Genomic DNA, 23,134 nt, shown 5'->3' on the forward strand with positions numbered 1-23,134 from the left:
CTTAACTCCTCTCCTACAGTCCTTTCATTTTTTTACGAGCAACAGTCATTCTACCACAAATGGTGTACATCTTCTTAGCCAAAAAGGAAACACAAACAGGTGTTCTGTGACGTAGACTGCGGTGCAAGCAGATGTTTATTCCAATTCATTGTTTCCAATAAAGATTGGACCACAAACTGACTGAGAAACACAGCAGGAACATTGACAATGTGCAATTGTAGATTAAAGCAATATTCCGCACTCAATACAAGTTAAAGTGATGTTCCAGATTCAAACGTTAACCTCATCGACAACATTTGTGGCATAATATTGATCACCACAAAAACGAATTTCAACTCGTTCCACATTTTCTTTAAAAAAAGTTAAAATCTGGGTTACAGTGAGGCACTTACAATGGAAGTAAATGGTGGCCAATTTTTTAATGATAAAATACTCACAAAAGTATAGCCACAAGACAAGATTTCTGTGTGATAAAACCTTTTCTGTGTCACGTTATTACCAATTTTACAACTTGTAAATGTCGATGTAATGTCAATAAACCCTAAAACGACAACAAAAGTGATGATTTAAACTTTACATCTCAAATAATACACAAGTTTTAAGAGGAATTAATGCAAGTGCTTTTATAAAACTATACGCTTAAAATTGCTGTGTTAAAAAAGTGCTATATGCACTTTTATTGTCCCCATTCACTTCCATTGTAAGTGCCAAACTATAACCTCGTTTTTTGTCAAACTACACTTTTCTGGTAATCAACATTATGCCACAAATGCTGTTGAGTGACCTTACTGAACCCAGAACATTCCTTTAAGCTCAATCAACAGCATTTGTGGATTTTTGTTGATTACCAAAAAAAATTATTTCCACCTCCATTTCTAAAAAAGAAAAGAAAAAAAATCTGTGTTACAGGAAGGCACTAACAATGGAACTGAATGGGGCCAATTCGTAAACGTTAAATTATTGTTATTATTATTTTATTTTTTTAATTACAGCTACAAGACATTAGCAATATGCATGTAAACATAAACATGTCTTTAGTGTCATGAAATCGCTTTCTGACCTTTTCTGTGTAAATATCCAATTTTACAAAAAAGTTTTTTTTTGACAACATAAAACTTTAAACCCTAAAACAATGAAATGACTGTAAAAACTAAAATGTAAACAAATTTACAACTAAAATAACACATATGTTTTAACAGAAGAATTAATGCACAGTATGTACTTTTATACAATTATTAGCTTCAAATGTCTGCCTTTAAACCCTCCAAAATTTGGCCACATACAATTCCATTGCAAGTGCCTCACTGTAACCTCGATTTCTGCTTTTATTTTTTTTAAGAAAAAAAGGCTCGAGTCTAAATGAATGTTTGAGGTAATAAACAACATGTTACAAATGCTCTCAATTGAATTTAACTTATACTGAACCTATAACACTCCTTTAAGGTCCACAGAGCAAGTACTGTACAGTATTTGTCAATCAAAGCCACTGGGACAGAGGATTTCAATAACAACGTCTCAAAGTACCATGGTAACTGGTTCCCTTTCTATTCATTTCACTCGACATTGCTATAAGCACTATGGGAAGTGTCCTTCACATAACCTTGTACAATCACGGCTATCTTGTGATTGGCAATGTGTCTGAGCCCCGCACCTTTAGGCACTCAGTCACCATTTAAGAGTTTTCTTCCTTCAACACTGCAAACTCCATCTTTGTCTTGGAACCCTTTCTGCTTTGCCGTCAATATACACTTACAGTGGATGGAACTTCAAATCAAAATGCAAATAGGAGGACTCGTCACATGGTCTACACTTATATAGTGCTTTTTTTTAACCTTAGAGGTTACTAAAGTGCTTTACACTGTGTCCCAATCACCCATCCACACACACATTCACACACCAATGGCGGCAGAGCTGCCATCCAAGGCGTTAGCCTGCCATTGGGAGCAACTTGGGGTTCAGTGTCTTGCCGACATGTAATCAACGCATGCACAGAGAGGCTTTCCGCTCCCCTTTGTGTTCGGGTGAAGAGCTCTCCACATCGCCGACTAAGACGTTCTCGGTGAACGGGTTCTTCATTTCAGATGCTCTTTGTTGATCAATGCGGCATTTCAGCGAAACTCCTCCCTGCTTCCTACAGCGCTCTGCTGGAATTACTGTATCCTTTATTTATATATACAATTTTAACTAAAGAGCCGCTTGTGTGATACTCATTACGTTTGGTGGCTCTGATGATGGGGATGATCCTGTGTCAGTCGCAACTTCTGGTGAGTGGTTCACAGAGGATGCTGCCACTCCTTCCCCCAGTGAGGGTGAAGATTGTGCACACACCACGGAGAAGGAGCTTCTTCGCGTCCTCACAAGGGTTGTTGAAGAGCTCGGTCTTGAGTGGTCCCCTCCAGAAGAGCCAGAAAAGTCTCACCTGGATGAATGTTTTTTACAAACCGGCCGTCGCCGACATACCACGGTTCGGAGGAGCACACCATTCTTCCTTGATGTCCACACGGAGCTCACAAAAGACCTGGCGTGAGCCCTAATTTTCATGCACTCAGGTCTGAGATGCTGCCGTCCTCACTAAAGTGGACCACGCCAAGGGAAAAGGCTACTCAAAGCTTCCCCCGGTGGAACAGGTGGTCACAGCTCACCTCTGCCATAATACTGTCATGGGATGGAAATGCATGCAGAGATTCACAGTCTCCTCGAAAAAAAACATGGTAGAGACTGTCCCAGACTGCGACACACACAGCAGGGTTTACAGTTGTTATTTTCTTGTTCTTAAGAAAAATGGCGAGTTTCAGCCCATTTGCTTGAATTGCATGCTCGCGAAGCACCATTTAAAATGATAACTCAGAAACACAGTTCCCTTGGTAAATGGTAAATGGTCTGCACTTATAGCACTTTTTTATTAACCTTAGAGGTTACCAAAGTGCTTTACACTGTGTCCCAATCACCCATCCACACTCACATTCACACACCAATGGTGGCAGAGCTGCCATGCAAGGCGCTAGCCTGCCATTGGGAGCAACTCGGGGTTCAGTGTCTTGCCCAAGGACACTTCGGCATGTGGAGCCATGTGGGCCAGGATTCGAACCACCAACCCTGCGATTGGTAGCCGACCCGCTCTACCATCTGAGCCACAGCCGCCCCTTGAACGCAAATCTCAAAAACCAATTGCAATTGGTACATGAAAGTGCATGTCCTTCAGATCTATTGATGCAAACCAGATCTTATCACACCTCCATCCTTAAGACTGGTTTGCATCAATAGATCTGAAGGACAGGCACTTTCATGTACCAATTGCACCACGTCACAGGTGGTTTTTGAGATTTGCGTTCAAGGGAACTGTGTATCAATTCAAAGTCCTTCCTTTCGGTCTGTCTCTGGCTCCCTGCACGTTCACAAAAAGTATTGATGCGGCGCTCACCCCACTGGAAATTAACAGTGTGTGTGTATGAATTATCTCGACTTTTAGCTATTACTAACCCAATCAGAGGCACTATTGAGAGAACAAAGAGATGCTTTGCCATCTGAAAAATCTGGGTCTGAATATCAACTGGGCTATAAAAACACTTTTCCCAAGCCAGCAAATATCCTTTTAAGGGGTTTGTTTAAACTCCATGAGCATTTGTGCACACCTCTCGAATGAGCACGTACATCCCATTCTTCGTTGTCTGTCTCAGTTCAAACTGGGGAAACATTGCCATAGAAGAAATTTCAGAGAATGTTGGTTTTTAACGGCAGCAAAATCCGACATCATACCATTAGGTTTGTTACACATGAGACCTCTCCAGTACTGGCTCAAGTGGCATGTTTCGCATCATGCCTGGAGCCTCGGGACGCATGCACATTACAGTGACTCGCTGCTGTCTGGCTGCTCTAGCACTATGGACATTGCCGGCCTTCTACCAACAAGGTCTTAAGCTGGGTAAAATTTTCTGAAAAAAAGTGGTGACCACAGATGCATCTCACACAGGTTGGGGCACGGTGTGCGATGGATGCCCAACTTTCACCTGGACAGGTGCGAAACGGACATGGCACATCAACCGCCTAGAACTGCTGTCTTTCCAGCTTTGACACAACGCCTCCTCCAGCAGAGCGGGCACATCTCCTCTCATTGCGTGCGTCACATGTCCTGGGCTATCTGAATTTCCGAGCAGATCTGTTGTCACGCCAGGGATTATTACCACGGGAATGGAGACTTCATCCTCAGACAGGATTTGGGAAATATTAGGCAAAGCGGAAGTCAACCTAATCGCCACTGTGGAGAATGGCCACTCTCCCCTCTGGTACTCCATGACCCAAGCCCTGCTGGGTGTGGATGCGCTGGCACACAAATGCCAGCTAAACTCAAGTACGCATTTCCCCCGGTGTGCCTCCTTCATTTTGTCATCAGCAAAGTCTGTGACGACAGTTCTGTACATTTTTCCGAAATGGCCCAATCGGTCCTGGTTTCCATAGATGATAGAAATATTAGACGGCCATCCATGGGAAATACAGCTGAGGAGAGACCTTCTCTCTCAAGCACAAGGAACGATTTGGCATCCCCAGCCAGAGCTGTGGAACCTGCATGTGTGGACCCTGAACAGAGCACATTGGATGAGCCAGAATTGTCTCAATCGGTGTTGAATACCATTTTACAGGCTAGAGCACCCTCCACGAGTCGCCTCTATGCACTTAAATAGCACGTTTTTGCAAATTGGTGCTCTTCACACGGTAAAGACCTGGTGAGTTGCCCCATAGCTGAGATTTTGACATTTCTTCAAGAGATGATCTTACCCCATCAATGCTCAAGGTTTATGTAGTGACTATCTCAGCATACCACACCCTGGAGGCTGGCTCTTCCATAGGCAAACATAATGAAGTCATAAATTTCATTAAGGAAGGAGGCGTTTCAATCCCCCTTGCCATGCTATGGTGTCGACTTGGGCCTTAAATCTGGTGCTGAATTCACTCACAAACGCCCTGTTCAAGCCACTGGAATCTGTTGAGCTTTGGGTGCTTTCCTTAAAGACCACACTCCTATTGGCTTTGTTTAAATGGGTGGGTGACATGCAGGCACTGTCGACTGACAGCTCATTCCTGGTGTTTGGTCCAGACTCCAGATCTGTCAAAAGCCACGATTTAAGATATGTGCTTAAATGTTTTATCAAGGTTTTATCAACACACTTCAGGGCTCAGGTGGTTCATTTGGAAAAAATATTTCCCCCACCATTTAATTAAGATGAAGAGCAATCTATGCATATGTTATGCCCAGGGCATTGCATACATATGTTGACCGCACCCGTCAGTTTAGACTGTCAGATCAGCTCTTTATTTGTTATGCACAAAAGGAATGCCCATCTCCAAACAAAGGCTCTCTTGCTGGATTGTTAATGTGATCACCCCTGATTATGAATCACAGGGTGCGAATTCTCCTATTGGTGTCAAAGCACAATCAACCAGAGACATGACCTCTTCATGGGTGTAGACAAATGGTGTGTCCTTACAGGAGATATGTTTGGTAGCAGGATGGTCCTCACAAAACACGTTCGTGAGGTTTTATAACCTGGAAGTGGCGTCCATCCCCTCAAGCAATCTCTGTATAGAGTGCTTCTTACTTTCAAGCGGATGAGCCCAAGCCCTTATTACGGGTGGGCTACTGACTATAATCAATAAAGTCACCTAATTGTATGCTGTTGAACGGCTTCTCTTAAAGTCATAAGCACTCCCATTAGAAATAAAACCTACTTTTCCAACCTTATTGTGAATTAATAATCCATACTGTGTATATCTATATGTTTCATACAGATCCCAGACTACAATAGTTTCCATCTGGCCTCCGCCATGTGGGACTATTCATATACATTTTAAAATGACTTATAAGTCATCGGCCTGTGGTATTTGACTCCTTATGAATATATCTATTTAATGTCATAACTCTGGGAGTGTAATGTCACGTAGTGTGGCTAGATGGGATATTGTTCCCCATAGTGCTTACAGCAATGTCGAGTGAACTGAATCGAAAAGGAACCGTCTCCGGTTACACATGTAACTTCGGTTCCCTGAGATGAAGGAAATGAGACATTGTGAAAGTTGACTGCGCTACTACTTCAGAGTTTTATAATATGAGTGACTCCCTCTTGCCCCACAGTCAGAAAATTCTGAATAAATAGTGACTGCACTCCTAAAGGGGCGGGGCTCAGACACCATTGCCAATCAAAAGATTGCCGTGATCGTATAAGGGTTTCAACAAGCTTATGTGAAGGACACTCCCTATAGTGCTTACAGCAATATCTCGTTCCCTTCATCTCAGGGAACCTTAGACATGTAAACATGGTATGGACATGTAAACATGGTAATGCCATGGTTTTTTGGACATGAACCATGATCTGAAAATATTAATAATTGTTATTAAAACATATTTCTTTTCATCCATTTAACAAGTAAAAAAGTGCAATGAACTTATTGATGCAGTTTGTAATATTGGTACCACTTATATTTGACTCAAAATTAAAGGAGGCAAATACATTTTAGTTTTTTTTACAGTGTTGCAGTATCATGGTTTTATGGACATGGAGCATGGTAATTCCATGGTATTCTTTAAAATACATTTACAGTTCTCAGAGGTTGCTCTTTCATAGCCCAGGAAAATTAATAGCATTGCATAATCAGCATTGATACATTTGTAACAGGAACAGAGAAGATTTAGTGCCTAGTTCAGTCTGTAATCAGTAGGTGGCACTCTATGGCTTCAACACAAAAACACAGATGTTCTGCATGAGACACATTCCAAAGTGCCTGATTCCGTTTAACTGTCACAAATACAAGCCACATTGAAAACTGGATTTTACACTTCAAAGCCATGCATAGCACTTTGATGGGGGAAATGTGTCAGCCACCCTCCAAAAAGAAGCCCACCAAAAAACAAACACATACTTCCCATCAGAACTATTGCCTAATTGATGCAATCTCTACTCATCAAAGGCCAACATAGTTGATGGAATTTTAAATAGTAATATACAGTATACAGTTATACTGTATTTTTTTAAGGACATTTAGTTTTGTTTGACAATGACAAAGATAGAAAGGAATATAATTTATATAATTATGGAAACAATTTAAAGAAAAATGTTGAGTCTGCATGACACAGCGCTTTGGAAAACATTTCTTCCTTTGAGTATAAAAGATAACAGACCTCTTAATATGCAATACTGTGTATTGATTTTTCGGTTAAAGTTGCCAGTTTGCCCAGCTGCGAGTTAGGCCATTCCAGGCATCTGAACGTGCACCTGAACAGTCAATATGACTAGAACCCATTTGACAGTGAATCAGTTCCCTGGGAAAATATTAATAAGAGCCTGAGCTGGCAGAGCAGGAGACACTTCCCTAAATCTTCCCCAAAGACTTTATTTGCAGGAACACAAATTTCTTTAAATAACACTTAAGTTATTTTAAAACTTCAAGTCTGCATTCTGCATGCAGAATATGTTTCACAAGCACAGCAATGAGTGTGATCTTCAAATGTAGGAACAACTTGTCACATAAGCATGAAATCATCATATAGTATATGACATTTGGAACTCATATTTTAAATATATGGGGGATTAGGCTCACTTTTTTGTGGATTTTTTTGCCTAGAACAATAGTTAATTTCTGATGCTGAACTAGTCAAATAGCTTACCTAACCAAGTCGGTCATACAGGAACCCACCACTATAACACTCACGTCTTCAGACATGACCTAATATCAGAAACAAACAAACATATAAACTCAAATCATGTAGCATATTTCACAAAACGTGCTCTAATCTTTCTTTGCCCATAGGTTAACATTTTGCTAATAATGCTTCAGACTGAACACATGCCTACTGCGGTATGGACGATTATTTCAAGACTGGATCATGTGATTATCAACAGCCATAGAAATCCTTCATTAATACAATCCCTTGCATGTAGGCAATGTATGTGAACAGTAGAGTGATAATCTCCTCAAATCTCTCAGCAGGCCTCAGGGGACTGTGAAAGCTTGGCTCCTAGCTAAGAGACAGCCTACATTTCTCAACATAAGTGAAGTTCAAACTGAATTTTCTGCTTACTCAGTTTCTAATCAGTCTTAATGACTGGAATGGCTTTAAATGGTTAGTTTACCTAAAAATCTAAATGATCTCATGATTTAATTTTAAGCCATCCCAGATGTGTATGACTTTCCATTTTTGGGTGAACTAACCCTTTAATTGTTTTGTTGTTTGGACATGAACCTTTGACATACACAACTCTCACTGCATGATAATAAAAAGCCAAAGCCTGACAGTGCACAATATTGTGTGTGCTTGCATTCTCAACATCCTCAAGCACATATTCTTATGGAAAAACTTATTTTACGTCATTCAAAACATATTATAACTCTGAGATTAAGCACAAATTGTGAGGTAAAAATGAGCAGTTTTGAGAATAAACAACAATTTGAGACAATTAAAAATACAGAAAGGTTCAAATCTAGTCTAAAATTTGGACACACTATTTCTACATTTTAGAGTAATGTCACTAGAACTATAAAATAAGACAAATGGAAGTATTGATATTATGTAGTGAACAAAATGTCATGCTATACAATTACTTGTCATATCTTGACTGGACTACTGCAATGCTCTTCTGGCAGGACATCCTGCATGTACAGTCAAACCTATGCATATAATCCAGAACATGGTGTGCATTTGGTTTATATTTTGGCAATTATATTTTAGAACCCCCTTCCTAAAAATTAATTGCAGCTATATATTTTTATGTACAAATACCCATTTTTACTGTGTGAGAAAAATAGTAAATGTTGTTATAAAGACAACATGCTAGCAAAATTAAATGATTGGCTTTTATAGTGTCATTATACTAAAGCCAAAAGAAAAGGTCATCTCTTTAATAAACAAGTAACTTTTGTTTCTGAACAAAAATATGTAGATGCATGAATGATTGAGACATTTTGTTCTGTGAAATATCTAGACTAATTTTATTATTTACTATTTTCGTTTTTTAGGCCGGAACCATTTTTTCTTTTTCTTCAAGGCGGATAACAAGCTGGCATTTGAAACACATTTTATTTAAATGTGGTGAGGCCTATGTTTAAAATTCTATGCCCTGTTCAGTTCTTTAGTTATTTTAAATGAATCTACAAATTATAATTTTTTCATATACAGTATATAGGTCTATTCATTCATTATCGTGGTATTTGAAATACTGACGTTCGACATATCGTCTAAGAGTAAGGTAGGCTACCTTTTGTAATTAAACGTTTTGGATTCTTCTAATAAAGTTGATATATTTTATATATTTGACTTGCCATTTTATTTCTATATTCAGATTTTAAAAGTGTATAGGTTTAAATACTCTGTAGTTGAAATTAGAAGGTCAAACACAAAAGAGATTAGCCCTTGGAATTAATTTATGAAGTAGAGGTAGGCTAAATTTGTGGCTCATTAATTTACATTAAATTATTTCACGCCTATGTAAATGTTGTCACATTCTGGCCTGGACAGTCCCTCCTGTCTTGTCTGTTTTGTAATTTTTTGGCATTTGTGTCTGCATTTCCCTCTCTCCCTCTTGTGTTTTGCAGCTGCCAGTGCTTCTGACCGTCCGGAGGAGATGGAAGCCGGCCACGGAGGCCGCTCCCCAGTCGCTGCCAGCCATGGAGATTCCTGTTTTGTGCTCAGTTTATACACCTATGCTATCAAATCAATTTTATGTGCTGATATGCATAATGTTACCCACACTGTGTTTTGCACATTCGGTGTGTTAATAGTTCTACTGTTTTTAATAATATATTCAAATGTATTAATTTTTACCCATTATGTAATGAAGACGTGAACACAATATCACAAAAGGTGTTGGCAAAACATGCATTCAATGGAGAAAACCACTGCTACAGCAAAGCATCACCAATATTTTACAACTGAATATTTCGGCTCGGAGCGATGAGGTTCCTGTTGTTTCATACATCATCTGGAGTCTGTTTTGATGACTGACAGATTAGTGCACACACAAGTTAAAGTTAAGCTTTTTTTAATTTTATTTTTATAACTTATCTGTTATCCTATTGAGGTGATGTGCTTGGTGTCTATTGCCTATTATTAAGGAACGTGTCTTGTGGCAATTACTCCAGCCTAATTATACAGGACTTTATTGACCAACTAGTCGTCTAACAGTAGACATAATCCACTGACAAGTCGATTTTGAAATTATAGCATTTTGCACATCCCTACACGCTATGACATCTGTCAGTGTCCATGCGATATGTGCATGACATACAGTATATTTCTTCAACCCCACACTGCCCCAGCTGGACTGAGGGGTCCTATTAGGTATAGTTTTTCAGGGTCCCAGTCGTGAGTTTGGGCAGCCCTGTTAATCTATGTATAAACCTGAAGAGAAACCTGGTCAATGAAAAATGTAGGCTATACGCATAAGTGCTTTTCACATTAAAAAAATATATGATCAACAGTATTTACAGAGAGAGAGAGACTATGTCTATGGCATTACAAACCCACGTAAACATTTTAATAAAACTGTGGGGGTCCCAGGACCCGAATACTGGCATTCTATCAAATTTATGTCATGAGTAATGGTGCAGTGTATGCTGGATGCTTTTCCTCTTTTTCCAGAGAATTTTTTTTATATTTTCTAAATAAATTCATAGACATACTTTAGGCCAATATTTGTCTACAAAACTAATTTGAGAAACAAATTCAGTCGAAAAATGATTGTTCTTAAGCAATATTTAACTGGGCTTGTATAATCCTGAAATGGGAGTTAGTATTTAATAGAAATAAAATGAAATATGTGCCTACTTCTGAAAACGTAAGTATTGAGGCTGGTTTAGCCAACGAGATGTTGTGGTCAAAGTCTACTATTTGTTTGCACATTCTAAATTCTGTTAGATAAACATGATTAAACATTATCTAACTTACAAGATTTCATGCAATATCATACCATTAATTTTGTACGCAATAATATTTAGTACTTTACCTATTCCCCGCTGATTTCTCAGATTAAAATAGCGATCTAACAGTCAAAACAGCAATCAGAAGGTACACAAACACATGTGACAAGACAGCGGACCATTTGAGCTGTCCCTCTATTTTCCGAAATGTGTTTTCCCCCAATTAAAAAAAGCACATAAAAACAGCTACCTTACCTAATATTTTGTTATATTTGTCTAATAACCTGTGCTAATGAGCTTCTGAACAGAAACTTTACACAGATATGTTTTTCCGTTTTGTTAAAAATGATCAGGCAATTTTCTGGTCTTCCATAGTTAAGACCCAAATCTCAACAGCGGAAGTGTGGAATGAGTTCATCTTGAAGATTTGTTTAATTCATATAAAGGTACTAAAACTAACCGTAACTTCTCGTTTAGTAGCTGCAAATGTTTACTTTAGCGAAATTAGGCTTTTGGTAATGAATGAAAAATAACTCTATAAATGTTATTAATATGCTGAGTTAGCGTGTTATCGTAACACTGACATTATGCAGTACTGAAACACAAAACAAATGCAATACGAATCCAAATAGCAGATATCACACAAACTACACAAAAACACAATTTTACCAGTGCATCTGAACTCAGCCAAGGCCAGAGGTCATAGCAGTGTTTTTTTTTTATCACAGTGCATCTTTTTGACAGTTTATATCATGTCCAGTAAAAAAATAGGCTATTTATTTTAGACAGCTGAATTTCATTCAAATATCATTGAACGACATTTGTTTTACCTCTGCAAATTAGATGTATTTAAATCGCCTCTGTGCCTGTTTGCTATTTAATGAGTATTAACAAGAAGAATCCCGTACGAAATAGTACTGTTGTGGTGCTATGAGGCAGTGATGGTATCATGGCAATACAGTGGCATTTAATGATAACCATATTAATGTACCATGGTATTTACATGATATTCCAAGGTACTCCAAGTCATTCTGAATCATATATTCTTGTTGAGTTTTCAACACTTATTGATCATTCCATTTATATTTCCTCTGCAAAACCAGACTAGATCATTGCAGTTTTGTTGAATGAGCACTTTGATTTCTCTAATGATATGGTCTCTAATCACAGGTTATCACCCTGTTGGAAGATGAACAGCCTCTCTCCAGAGGTGGCACTGAGCCGGATCTCTCCTGAACTGCGGCCTTTACTCTGTAGTGTTGTACGCAATGGACGGGTTGGTTTGGACTCCTCTAATTGTCTCCGTATCACTGATCTCAAGAGTGGGTGAGTGTGCTGTTATCTGCACAAGGAGAGAATAGTTTCAAAGAACATTACATTTCTAAATTTATGTTGCAAATGTGACTAATGTGTTGAATTAAAATAGACTATTTTAAATCAAAGCTCTGTCTGTGTTGCTTAATCAGAATGACAGACAGCAGAAGGGACTTTACAGAATTGATCAATGGGGAGGTTATTGTAGGTCATTTCTTCATACATATATATATTCAAGGCTCTGATGCTGGCATACAAAACAGTCACTGGGTCTGCTCCAGCATACCTAAAAACATTTATGCAGAGCTACGTTCCCACCAGAAGCCTGCGGTCGGCTAAGGAACGTCGCCTTGTCGTACCAAAACAAAGAGGCACCAAAACACTTTCCCGGACTTTCAGTTTCATCATACCACGGTGGTGGAATGACCTTCCCAACTCAGTCCGGGAAGCTAACTCACTCTCTATCTTCAAAAAACGGCTAAAAACACATCTTTTCCAAAAGCACTTAACCGGTCAATTAAAAAAAAATTAAACAATTTTTTTACATTTCTTGTTGCACTTAAATCTGTTCTCTTACGAGAGGTTCTCTCGTATTGCGTAAGCTAGCTTATGCTACGGGAAAGATTCATCTTTTCTGAGATATTGAAGCCAAAAAATTATCCTTACTTTTGTATCCATTGTCAACGCAGTGCGGCAGCTGCAGACCTTGAGCGGGCTAGCTAGCGAGCTCATTGGTTGCTCTGCGGCAACTGCTGCAGCCTATAGACGAGCTTGGGCGAACTCGCATCCAATGAGAGGCGTCCGCGCGCTCACTGCATCAAAGCCCGCCAAAAAGGGCGTGACTAGAGTGCATATAAGCGTAGTTCGTAGGCTGGAACCCTGATTTTCATCTCTTCAGCGAAGCTCTTCGCATCACTGAACCGGAAGCCGCGTCGCCGTTCGAGGGGCATCAAGCAAGCGTGGACAGCGCTCGAAGAAGCCGGCCGTCTTTGCCACCTTCAGCCGTCCTGCGAGCTACGCCATCCAGCGACGTATCTTTTTTAAAAGCAAGCTAGTTCTTAAAGAACTTCACAAAAGAGTACGAGCGTCTTTTTTAAGATGCCTCGCTCCACTTGCGCCTCATGCCGCTCTCCTCTCAGCACCGGAGACCGCCACATCATCTGCGCTCTCTGCCTGGGACTGGGGCATGCAGAGCTCGCCCTCGCCAAAGGCGGATGTGATCTCTGCGGGGAGCTGCTGATGTCGACCCTGCGGGCTCGACTTCGGCGCTCAGGACCGAAGCCGCCGCGCGCCTTCCGTTCAGCAGCGCAGAAAAAGCGCCGCTCTCAAAGGCTGCCGGAAACAGTGGTAGAAGCGATTGCCTCGCCGGAGCCCATCCCTCGAGCATCGCCTTCACCCTCCCCGCCCACCCGGGCCAGCGCAGTTGCCGCCGAGCGGCTGCTCTGCTGCCATCTCGGACGAAGAAGCGGAGGATAAGGGCTGTTCCATCATGGCTTCGGACAGCGAGGAGTGGTCAGGCTCACACGCCTCCTCCTCGGCCCAGGAATCCAGCAGGACCCGCGCCGGAGTCGAAGGGGAACTAACACGCCTCCTCACACAGGCCGTCGACTGCCTCGGGCTCGAGTGGTCACCGCCCCTTGAGCAGGCACCCAACAGACTTGACGGCTGCTTTCTACAGAGCCGCCGCCGCGCAGCACCCGCTACCCGGGCCGCTCCCTTCCTGCCGGAACTCCACGCCGAGCATTCCAAATCATGGAACGCGCCTTTCTCGGCCAGGGTCCGATACCACGTCTCCACCTCTCTTGCTTCGGTGGACGGCGCCACTGAGAAGGGCTACGCTTCCATTCCTCCGGTCGAGGATGCGGTAGCAGCACACCTTTGCCCGCCCTCCGCGAGATGGCGGTCTAAACCAGTGCTCCCGTCTAAGGCCTGCAGAACAACTTCCGCCTGTGTTGGCCACGCCTATTCCGCCGCCGGCCAAGCTGCATCTGCTCTGCACTCTATGGCTGTCCTACAGATTCTCCAAGCGGACCTTCTGCGGGAGTGGGATGAGGAAAGCAGGCATCCAGAGGCGGTTGCAGACATACGGAGTGCTACGGACCTCGCCCTCTGCGCTACCAAAGCTGCAGCCCAAGCTATAGGGAAGTGTGGCCGCGCTGACTGTGACCGAGAGACATCTGTGGCTAACGCTAGACGACATGGGAGAAGCAGAGCGCTCTACGTTCCTCGACGCACCGCTCTCTCCATCCGGTCTCTTCGGCTCCGCGGTGAGTGGTATCATTGACCGGTTTTCAGAGGTCCAAAAAGCCACACAAGCCATGAATCTCTTTCTGCCTTGTCGCGCTAGCTCCTCTGCAGGCCGCCCACGTGAGCCTCCTGCACGAGCCTCTTCACAGCGCCCAGCTCAACAAAGCCAGACTTCTCAGCGTCGACAGGGCGGCCGCTCTCGATCGCGCTCAGACAGCCGCCGCAGACTGCCGCCCCCCCGCGGGCCTCGGACTAGAATTGCACTGAAACCTGAACAACCGAAGTCCTCCTAGCTTTGTTGACAAAACGACGGATCAGTCCCGCTGCAGCCGGACCACCGTCAAAGCTTCGCCCCCTGTCAGTCCCCTTCCTTCAGGCTACTACAGTGGTAGATTCAGCAGCCAACAAGCCGGTGTTAACACCCGCTTGCCTGCGCTCAAACGCCGTTTTCACGGCGACCCAAATAAATCTGGTAAAGAGCAAGCATGCCATACGTGGAGAAAATGTGCCCACAACCCAGTGTTCACCTCTACACACAAGCATTACACATCCCGTGTCCATACCAGAGAGCAAACATGTCTTATGTGTAGAAAATGTGCCCACAATCCAGTGTTCACCCCTACACACAAGCATTACACATCCCGTGGCCCTATCACGGCACACTCACATAAACGGTTACGTACCGCTCGAGTGTTAGGGTTAATAAACGCACCCACGAATCCGTGCGCGCACCCATTCTCTGGCCGCTCTGACACACGACCAGCCTTATGTGTAGAAAATGTGCCCACAATCCAGTGTTCACCTCTACACACAAGCATTACACGTTCCGTGTCCCCATCAGAGCACACTCAAAAGCGGTTACGAACCACTCGAGTGTTAGAGTCAATAAATGCGCTCACGAATACGTGCGCGCGCCCATTCTCTGCCCGCTCTGTCACACGGCCAGCAAACACTTCTCTGTATGTAAGTCCCGTGCCCGTGACTGTGCTTGCGTATCACTTAACAGACGTGACCATTCACCTCAATCGGGAAGTCACTCACAGAACAGCCTGTCCATGCTGTCTGCGAGCAGTCCAGCATAAGCACAGTAAGCGCGCTCACACATTCTGTTCAGCGCGCTGTGTGCGGCAATCAGAGCGATTTGGCCACTCACCCTCTAACATTACGCTTCAAAGCGTGGGAAGATATTCCAGGGATATCCGAATGGGTGTTAAGCACAATAAAACAGGGCTATTTGCTACAGTTCGATCGCCGTCCTCCTCGCTTCAGAGTGCGGCTCGAAACTACTGTGAACACGGAAGCAGTGTGCATGCTTCGTTCAGAAATAGCAAACCTTCTGTGCAAAAGGGCCATAGAGAGAGTGCCGCCTCCCCTGAGCGAGTCAGGGTTTTACAGCCGTTATTTTCTTGTCCCCAAGAAAGACGGCGGCCTCAGACCAATATTAGATCTCAGGGTTTTGAACAAAGTGCTTGCAAAAAGACCGTTCAAAATGCTTACAACCAGCAAACTCCTCGCGCATGTGCGCCAGGGGGACTGGTTTATTTCTCTCGATCTGAAAGATGCATACTTTCAGATTCAGATAAATCCCCGTCACAGGCCATTCTTGAGATTCGCCTTCGACGGCCAGGTTTATCAGTACACCGTCCTTCCGTTCGGCCTGTCCTTAGCACCCCGTACTTTCACGAAGTGCATGGACGTGGCGCTCGCACCCCTGCGGAGTCAGGGTTTGCGAATTCTGAACTATTTGGACGATTGGCTGATTTTGGCACAATCACATACGGAGCTTCTGTCTCACAGGACAGTTCTCCTCAGTCATCTGAACAGTTTGGGCCTTGCAGTCAATTGGACCAAAAGCTCACTACAGCCCAGTCAGACAATTTCCTTCCTTGGAATAGAACTAGACTCAGTGGCAATGACGGCTCAGCTTATCTACACAGCTGGCGCCGTGTGCAGCGACTAGCCGCGTCATTTCAGATGAACAGCCTCACACCTCTGAAGAAGTTTCAGAGAGTGCTAGGCTACATGGCCTCAGCCGCAGCAGTACTTCAACTAGGTTTACTGCGCATGCGCCCGCTTCAGCATTGGCTAAACACCCGCGCGTCTCGCCGGGCTTGGGCCACAGGCCGCCAGCCAATCAGAGTGACTCAGACCTGTATTTCAGCTCTGCAGCCCTGGACAGTGGCCGAGTGGTATCAGTGGGAAGTGATGATGGGAGCTGTATCTCGCCGAAAAGTCATCTCGACAGACGCGTCCAACACGGGTTGGGGCGCGGTCTGCGAGGGCTCTCCGGTTTTTGGCCTATGGTCAGTTCAGGAAAAGCTCCTTCACATAAATTGTCTGGAAATGATAGCGGTCGAGTACGCGCTCGTGCGCTTCCTCTCGATCATTCAGGGTCACCACGTCCTGGTCCGCTCGGACAACAGGTCTGTGGTATCCTATCTAAACCGTCAGGGCGGTGTCAGATCCAGGAACCTCTTCCATCTGACGAAACGCATACTGAGTTGGTCCCAGCGCCACCTGCGCTCGCTGAGGGCGACGCACGTGCCAGGCCACCTGAACGACGGCCCAGACAGACTGTCCAGAGACAATATTCCCCCAGGGGAATGGTCCCTGCATGCTCAAACAGTCCAGACGTTATGGCGCATATTCGGCAGAGCAGAGATAGACCTCTTTGCGTCAGAAGAGAACTCTCACTGCCCAATATTTTTCTCAAAAAGCGAGGACGCGCTGGCCCAGGACTGGCCCAACCGCCCGCTTTACGCCTTCTCTCCCGTCTCGCTATTGCCACAGGTAATGCAGAGGATCAGGGAAACACGCCACTCGGTGCTCCTCATAGCCCCGCGCTGGGAGAATCAAACATGGTTCCCGGAGTCTGTGTTTTCAAAATGGTGCACCGACAGAGACCTGGACCCACGGACATGTGGGGTGTCGCCGCTGCTCGTGTTTTTACAAGAGCTGCTGGATAAGGGCAGATCCCCATCCACGCTCAAAGTGTACGTGGCGGCTGTCGCGGCGTTCGCTGAACCCCTGCACGGCCAGTCACAGGGTAAAAACGAGCTGGTCATCCGCTTCCTCAGGGGAGCTAGAAGGATGAACCCTCCGCGCCCCCCATCGGTTCCTATCTGGGACCTTTCTATAGTTCTCGAAGCTATGAAAGCCCCCCCTTTCGAACCGCTTCAATCCGTGGATGTGAAACACCTCTCACTTAAAACCGTTTTTCTAACTGCCCTATCATCAGTTAAACGTGTGGGAGACCTTCACGCGCTATCTGTCAGCGCTGCGTGTCTTGAGTTTGGACCAAGTGACTCCAAGGTCATTTTAAAGCCTAGACACGGCTACGTCCCCAAGGTGGTCGGTACTCCTTTCAGAGCACAGATCATTTCCTTGTCGGCGCTACCAGCATCTGATAGCGAACGCGACGCCAATCTCCTTTGCCCAGTCAGAGCACTGAGATTGTATACTGCGCGCTTCGAATCTTTCAGAAGCTCCGAGCAGCTTTTCGTTTCGTTCGGAGGGCGCACCAAAGGTCTCGCCGCCTCGAAACAGACCCTGTCCAGATGGATAGTGGACGCTATTGCTGCCGCGTACGCGTCAAAATACCTACCATGCCCGCTAGGCATTAAGGCTCACTCCACTAGAGGCATGGCCTCCTCGTGGGCATGGTCCAGCGGGATTTCCATTCACGACATATGTGTGGCAGCGGGCTGGGCTTCCCCCTCCACCTTTGTCAGATTTTACAATCTGGAAGTACCCGCTCTGCAGGCTAAACTGCTAGCGGTTTAATACGCTACAGCTCCCCTGGTGAGCTGCATTAATGGGACACAGTCCACACAGACCGGCACCGCCGCTCTGTCTATGTGCTTATGTACTACACACACACTGGCCCGCACTCTTGCCGGCCAAATATTAATTCCCCACTCACAAGGGCTCCCCCGGGTCCCCCTTAATTCCCTGGGGCTCATGCAGTGGATGCTTGGCACGCACGGCGTTGACAAAGGGTTCCCGTAGCGTAAGATAGCTTACGCAATACGAGAGAACCTCTCGTAAGAGAATGAATTACTAACGTAACCTCGGTTCTCTCTAGATGAGGGAACGAGTATTGCGTAACCGGCCGTGCTCGCGCCACGAGCGATTTTTCGCTTCATTCAATGAAAACCTGGGTTCCAGCCTACGAACTACCCTTATATGCACTCTAGTCACGCCCTTTTTGGCGGGCTTTGATGCAGTGAGCGTGCGGACGCCTCTCATTGGATGCGAGTTCGCCCAAGCTCGTCTATAGGCTGCAGCAGTTGCCGCAGAGCAAACAATGAGCTTGCTAGCTAGCCCGCTCAAGGTCTGCAGCTGCCGCACTGCGTTGACAATGGATACAAAATTAAGGATAATTTTTTGGCTTCAATATCTCAGAAAAGATGAATCTTTCCCGTAGCGTAAGCTAGCTTACGCAATACTCGTTCCCTCATGTAGAGAGAACCGAGGTTACGTTAGTAACCGATTCGTTTTGTATACTTTTCTGATGATAGTGAAACTTTGTAATATGGCACTTTTTGTACCACTGTCTCCCTAAGATGATTCGCTGATGTTCTTCCTCTTTTGTAAGTCGCTTTGTATAAAAGCGTCTGCCGAATGAATAAATGTAAATGTATACATATATATAAAGTGCATCTGTAAAGTATTCTCAACGCTTCACTGTTTCCACATTCTGTTATGTTACAGCCTTATTTCAAAATTGATAAAAATCATTAATTTCCTTTAATGACAACATGAAAGAAGTTTGTTTGAAATCTTTGCAAATTTATTAAAAATAAAAAACAAAGAAAATCACATGTTCATAAGTATTCACAGCCTTTGCCATGACACTCAAAATTGAGCTCAGATGCATACTGTTTCCTCTGATCATCCTTGAGATGTTTCCACAACTTGATTGGTGTTCACCTGTGGTAAATTCAGTTGATTGGACATGATTTGAAAAGGCACACACCTGTCTATATAAGGTCCCACAGTTAACAGTGCATGTCAGCGCACAAACCAAGCCATGAAGAAAACAGAACAATTTCTGCAGCATTGAAGGTTCCAGTGAGCACAGTGGCCTCCAACATGCGTAAATGTAAGCAGTTTGGAACCACCAGGACTCTTCCTAGAGCTGGCCGCCCGGCCAAACTGAGCGATTGGGGGAGAAGGGCCTTAGTCAGGGAGGTGACCAAGACCCGATGGGCAATCTGACAGAGCTCCAGCGTTTCTCTTTGGAGAGATGTGGGGATGTTTTTCAGCAGCAGGAACTGGGAGACTAGTTATGATTGAGGGAAAGATGAATGCAGCAATGTACAGAGACAGCCTTGATGAAAACATGCTCTAGAGCGCTCTGGACCCTAGACTGGGGCAAAGGTTCGTCTTCCAACAGAGCAACGACCCTAAGCACACAGCCAAGATAACAAAGGAGTGGCTTTTGGACAACACTGTGAATGTCCTTGAGTGGCCCAGCCAGGGCCCAGACTTGAACCCGATTGAACATCTCTGGTGAGATCTGAACATGGCTGTGCACCGATGCTCCCCATCCAGCATGATGGAGTTTGAGAGGTCCTGCAAAGAAGAATGGGAGATACTGCCAAAAAATAGGTGTGCCAAGCTTGTAGCATCATACACAAAAAGGCTTGAGGCTGTAATTGGTGCCAAAGGTGTTTCAACAAAGCATAGGCTGTGAATGCTTATGCACATGTGATTCTTTTTCTTTTTAATAAATTTGCAAAGATTTCAAACAAACTTCTTTCACATTGTCATTATAGGGTATTGTTTGTAGAAATTTTAGGAAAATAATAAAATTTTGAAATAAGGCTGTAACATAACAAAATGTGGAAAAAGTGAAGCGCTGTGAATAATTTCCGGATGCACTGTGTATATATATACACACACTGGTGGCCAAAAGTTTTAAATAATGTACAGATTTAGCTGTTTTGGAAGGAAATTGGTACTTTAATTCAAGTGGCGTTCAACTGATCACAAAGTATAGTCAGACCATTACTGATGAAAATACAGCACCATCACATCATTTGAAAAAAGTTATTCATGATAAAATCTAGACAGGCCCCCAGTTCCAGCAGCCATCACTCCAACACCTTATCCTTGAGTAATCATGCTAAATTGATAATATGGTACTAGAAAATCACTCGCCTTTGCATCAAACACAGTTGAAAGCTATTTGGTTCTTAAATGAAGCTTAACATTGTCTTTGTGTTTGTTTTTGAGTTGCCACAGTATGCAAAAGTCTTATGGTCAATATTAGGTTTAAATGACTTGTCAGTCAATCATTGCTTTGAGAAATGAAGGCTATATGGTGTTTGAAATTGCCAAAAAACTGAAGAATTCATACAAAGGTTTACACTGTCTTCAAAGACAAACAACAACTGGCTCTAACAAGGAAAGAATGAGACGTGGAAGCCCAGATTTACAAATAAACAAGAGGATAAGTACATCAGAGTCTCTAGTTTGAGAAATAGATGCCTCACATGTCCTCAGCTGACAGCTTCATTGAATTCTACCCACTCAACACCAGTTTCATGTACAACAGTAAAGAGAAGACTCACAGGTTTTATGGGAAGAATTTCAAAGAAAAAGCCACTTTTGAAACAGAAAATCAAAAGGTTAGAGTGGGCAAAGAAACTTTGAACAACAGATAATTGGAAAAGAGTGTTTTTTTTTCTCTCTCTCCCCTTTTCTCCCCAATTTGGAATGCCCAATTCCCAATGCGCTCTAAGTCCTCTTGGTGGCGTAGTGTCTCTCCTCAATCCAGGTGACAGAGGATGAATCTCAGTTGCCTCTGTGTCTGACACAGTCAATCCATGCATCTTATCAAGTGGCATGTTGAGCACTACTGCAGAGACATAGTGCATGTGGAGGCTTCACACTATTCTCTGCGGGATTCACGCACATCACACCATGCACCCCTCCGAGAGCGAGAACCACATTATAGGGACCACAAGGAGGTTACCCCATATGACTCTACTCTCCTTAGCAACTGGGCCAGTTTGGTTGCTTCAGAGACCTGGCTGGAGTCACTCAGCCTGCCTTGGATTCAAAGTCATGACTCCAGGGGTGGGATTAATTAGAGCTGTTGGAAAAAATATTTTCAGCGATGCATCTGGATTCATACACAAACGATTCTGAATCAATTCTCGAAAGAATCAGAATCGATTGTGAGTTCAGTTTAAATCACGGCAGAACAGTGATGCATGCCAAAGACAGATGTGGAAACAAAGACGCGAGTTAAGTGCATACACTAAAGTCAAGTGCACAAACACGTCTGTTTGCAGACCAGCTGTATCAAAGACATGTCCATTTGTGCCCGAATGAAACTGCGATCCTGAAATAATTTCACAAACATGTATATAGCAACAGGAGAGTTTATTCGTGATAAGAAGCCAACAAACAACATGAAAGACGAGCTTGCACCCATTATTGCACTGATTTGCACACAACGGGGGAAAACACAGAAGAAAATAATGAAGAGGCAGCGGTTCGAGTGATGTTGGTGATTATTTTCATTTAAGTATTCCCCCACCCCCTCCACCTTTCTCTACTTTTGCGCGCTCTCAATTTCTCACTCGTTTGTCAGGACAGTGCGCACACCTGATGATAAAGGTTTTATCTTCAACTCGCATACAGACAGAACATACAGATAGAACAGTGCATACGGGACGCTTGATAATTTTCTGAAGCAAAAAACGCTTTACTATCACCTGTGCAGGTGAGGAGAGGAGAAGATGACAGCTGCTCTCTCATAGAAACGGATCTATCTCTCATCCTGGACCAACAACTTCGATTTGTGCTTGAAAATGAATTGCATGGCATAGATTCATTTTAAATAATAATTAAATACTGTTAAGTGATTTAAAATGCTTAAAAATAAAAATAATAATATAATCAGTTGAAGGAAAAATAGAGTAAAAAATTAATTTTGAAGAAACTGAAAAAAGAAAGATATTGAAGGACAAGATGCATGGAGAATCGTTTTATAATCGAATCGTTACCATTTGAATCGTAATCGAATCGTGAGGCCAGTGAAGATTCACATCTCTAGTATTCAGCGTCTTTACTCGCTGAACTACCCAGGACCCTGAGTGTTATGGATCTTAACCCCATTGAGCATTTGTGGTATCAGCTAGACTGAAATGTGCGTGAGAATTTCCCGAAAAGACATCTATCTGGACAAAAGGATTTGAACTCTTTGAAGTAGCTTTTTAAAAAATAGTTGTAATAGTAATTTTTACGTTATTTATATCCTGACTATACATTGTGATCAGTTGAATGCCATCACTTTGGTTAATAAAATTGCCAGTTTCTTTCCATTAGATCAAAATCTTAACATTATTCCAAACTTCTGGCCGTCAGTGTGTGTGCATATATATATATATATGTATATATATCCCAAGTGATTGTGAAAAAATCTGCATGGAGACATCTCTTCTGCTGTATAGGGCCTTATTAACATTCTCCGCTGTCATACTGTAGTGTGATTAAACCTTTGTTCCTTTGTTTCTTTTAAGCTGCACATCATTGATGCCTGGTCCTTGCTGTGACAGATTTAAACTCCATATTCCATATGCTGGAGAGACTCTTAAATGTAAGTAGCTCTCTTCTAGCAGAGTATGAACAGATCATAAATAAAACTTCTCTG

The 23,134-nt window shown here is 43.4% G+C and overlaps 2 protein-coding genes across 4 annotated transcripts in view; one reads left to right on the forward strand and one right to left on the reverse strand.

Annotated features, from left to right (window-relative positions):
- rbks (ribokinase) overlaps positions 1–11,084 on the reverse strand; it is a 45,920-nt gene extending 34,836 nt beyond the window's left edge. For 2 of the 3 annotated variants that reach the window (XM_052153566.1, XM_052153564.1), the window contains exons 1-2: positions 10,992–11,084; positions 7,658–7,716 (exon numbers count right to left, since the gene is read on the reverse strand). In XM_052153566.1, the coding sequence (XP_052009526.1) occupies positions 7,658–7,713 (56 nt within the window). In that variant the 5' untranslated portion in view covers positions 7,714–7,716; positions 10,992–11,084. The remainder of the gene's footprint in view (positions 1–7,657; positions 7,717–10,991) is intronic. The other variant, XM_052153565.1, reaches the window with a different exon arrangement.
- Positions 11,085–11,279: 195 nt separating this feature from the next.
- The window catches only part of babam2 (BRISC and BRCA1 A complex member 2), a 136,090-nt gene continuing 124,235 nt past the window's right edge, over positions 11,280–23,134 (forward strand). The window contains exons 1-3 of the mRNA XM_052153560.1: positions 11,280–11,351; positions 12,076–12,231; positions 23,004–23,080. Of these exons, the coding sequence (XP_052009520.1) occupies positions 12,095–12,231; positions 23,004–23,080 (214 nt within the window). The 5' untranslated portion in view covers positions 11,280–11,351; positions 12,076–12,094. The remainder of the gene's footprint in view (positions 11,352–12,075; positions 12,232–23,003; positions 23,081–23,134) is intronic.

The sequence above is a fragment of the Xyrauchen texanus genome, chromosome 22 (assembly GCF_025860055.1).
Source record: "Xyrauchen texanus isolate HMW12.3.18 chromosome 22, RBS_HiC_50CHRs, whole genome shotgun sequence".
In the NCBI taxonomy this organism is placed as follows: Eukaryota; Metazoa; Chordata; class Actinopteri; order Cypriniformes; family Catostomidae; genus Xyrauchen; species Xyrauchen texanus.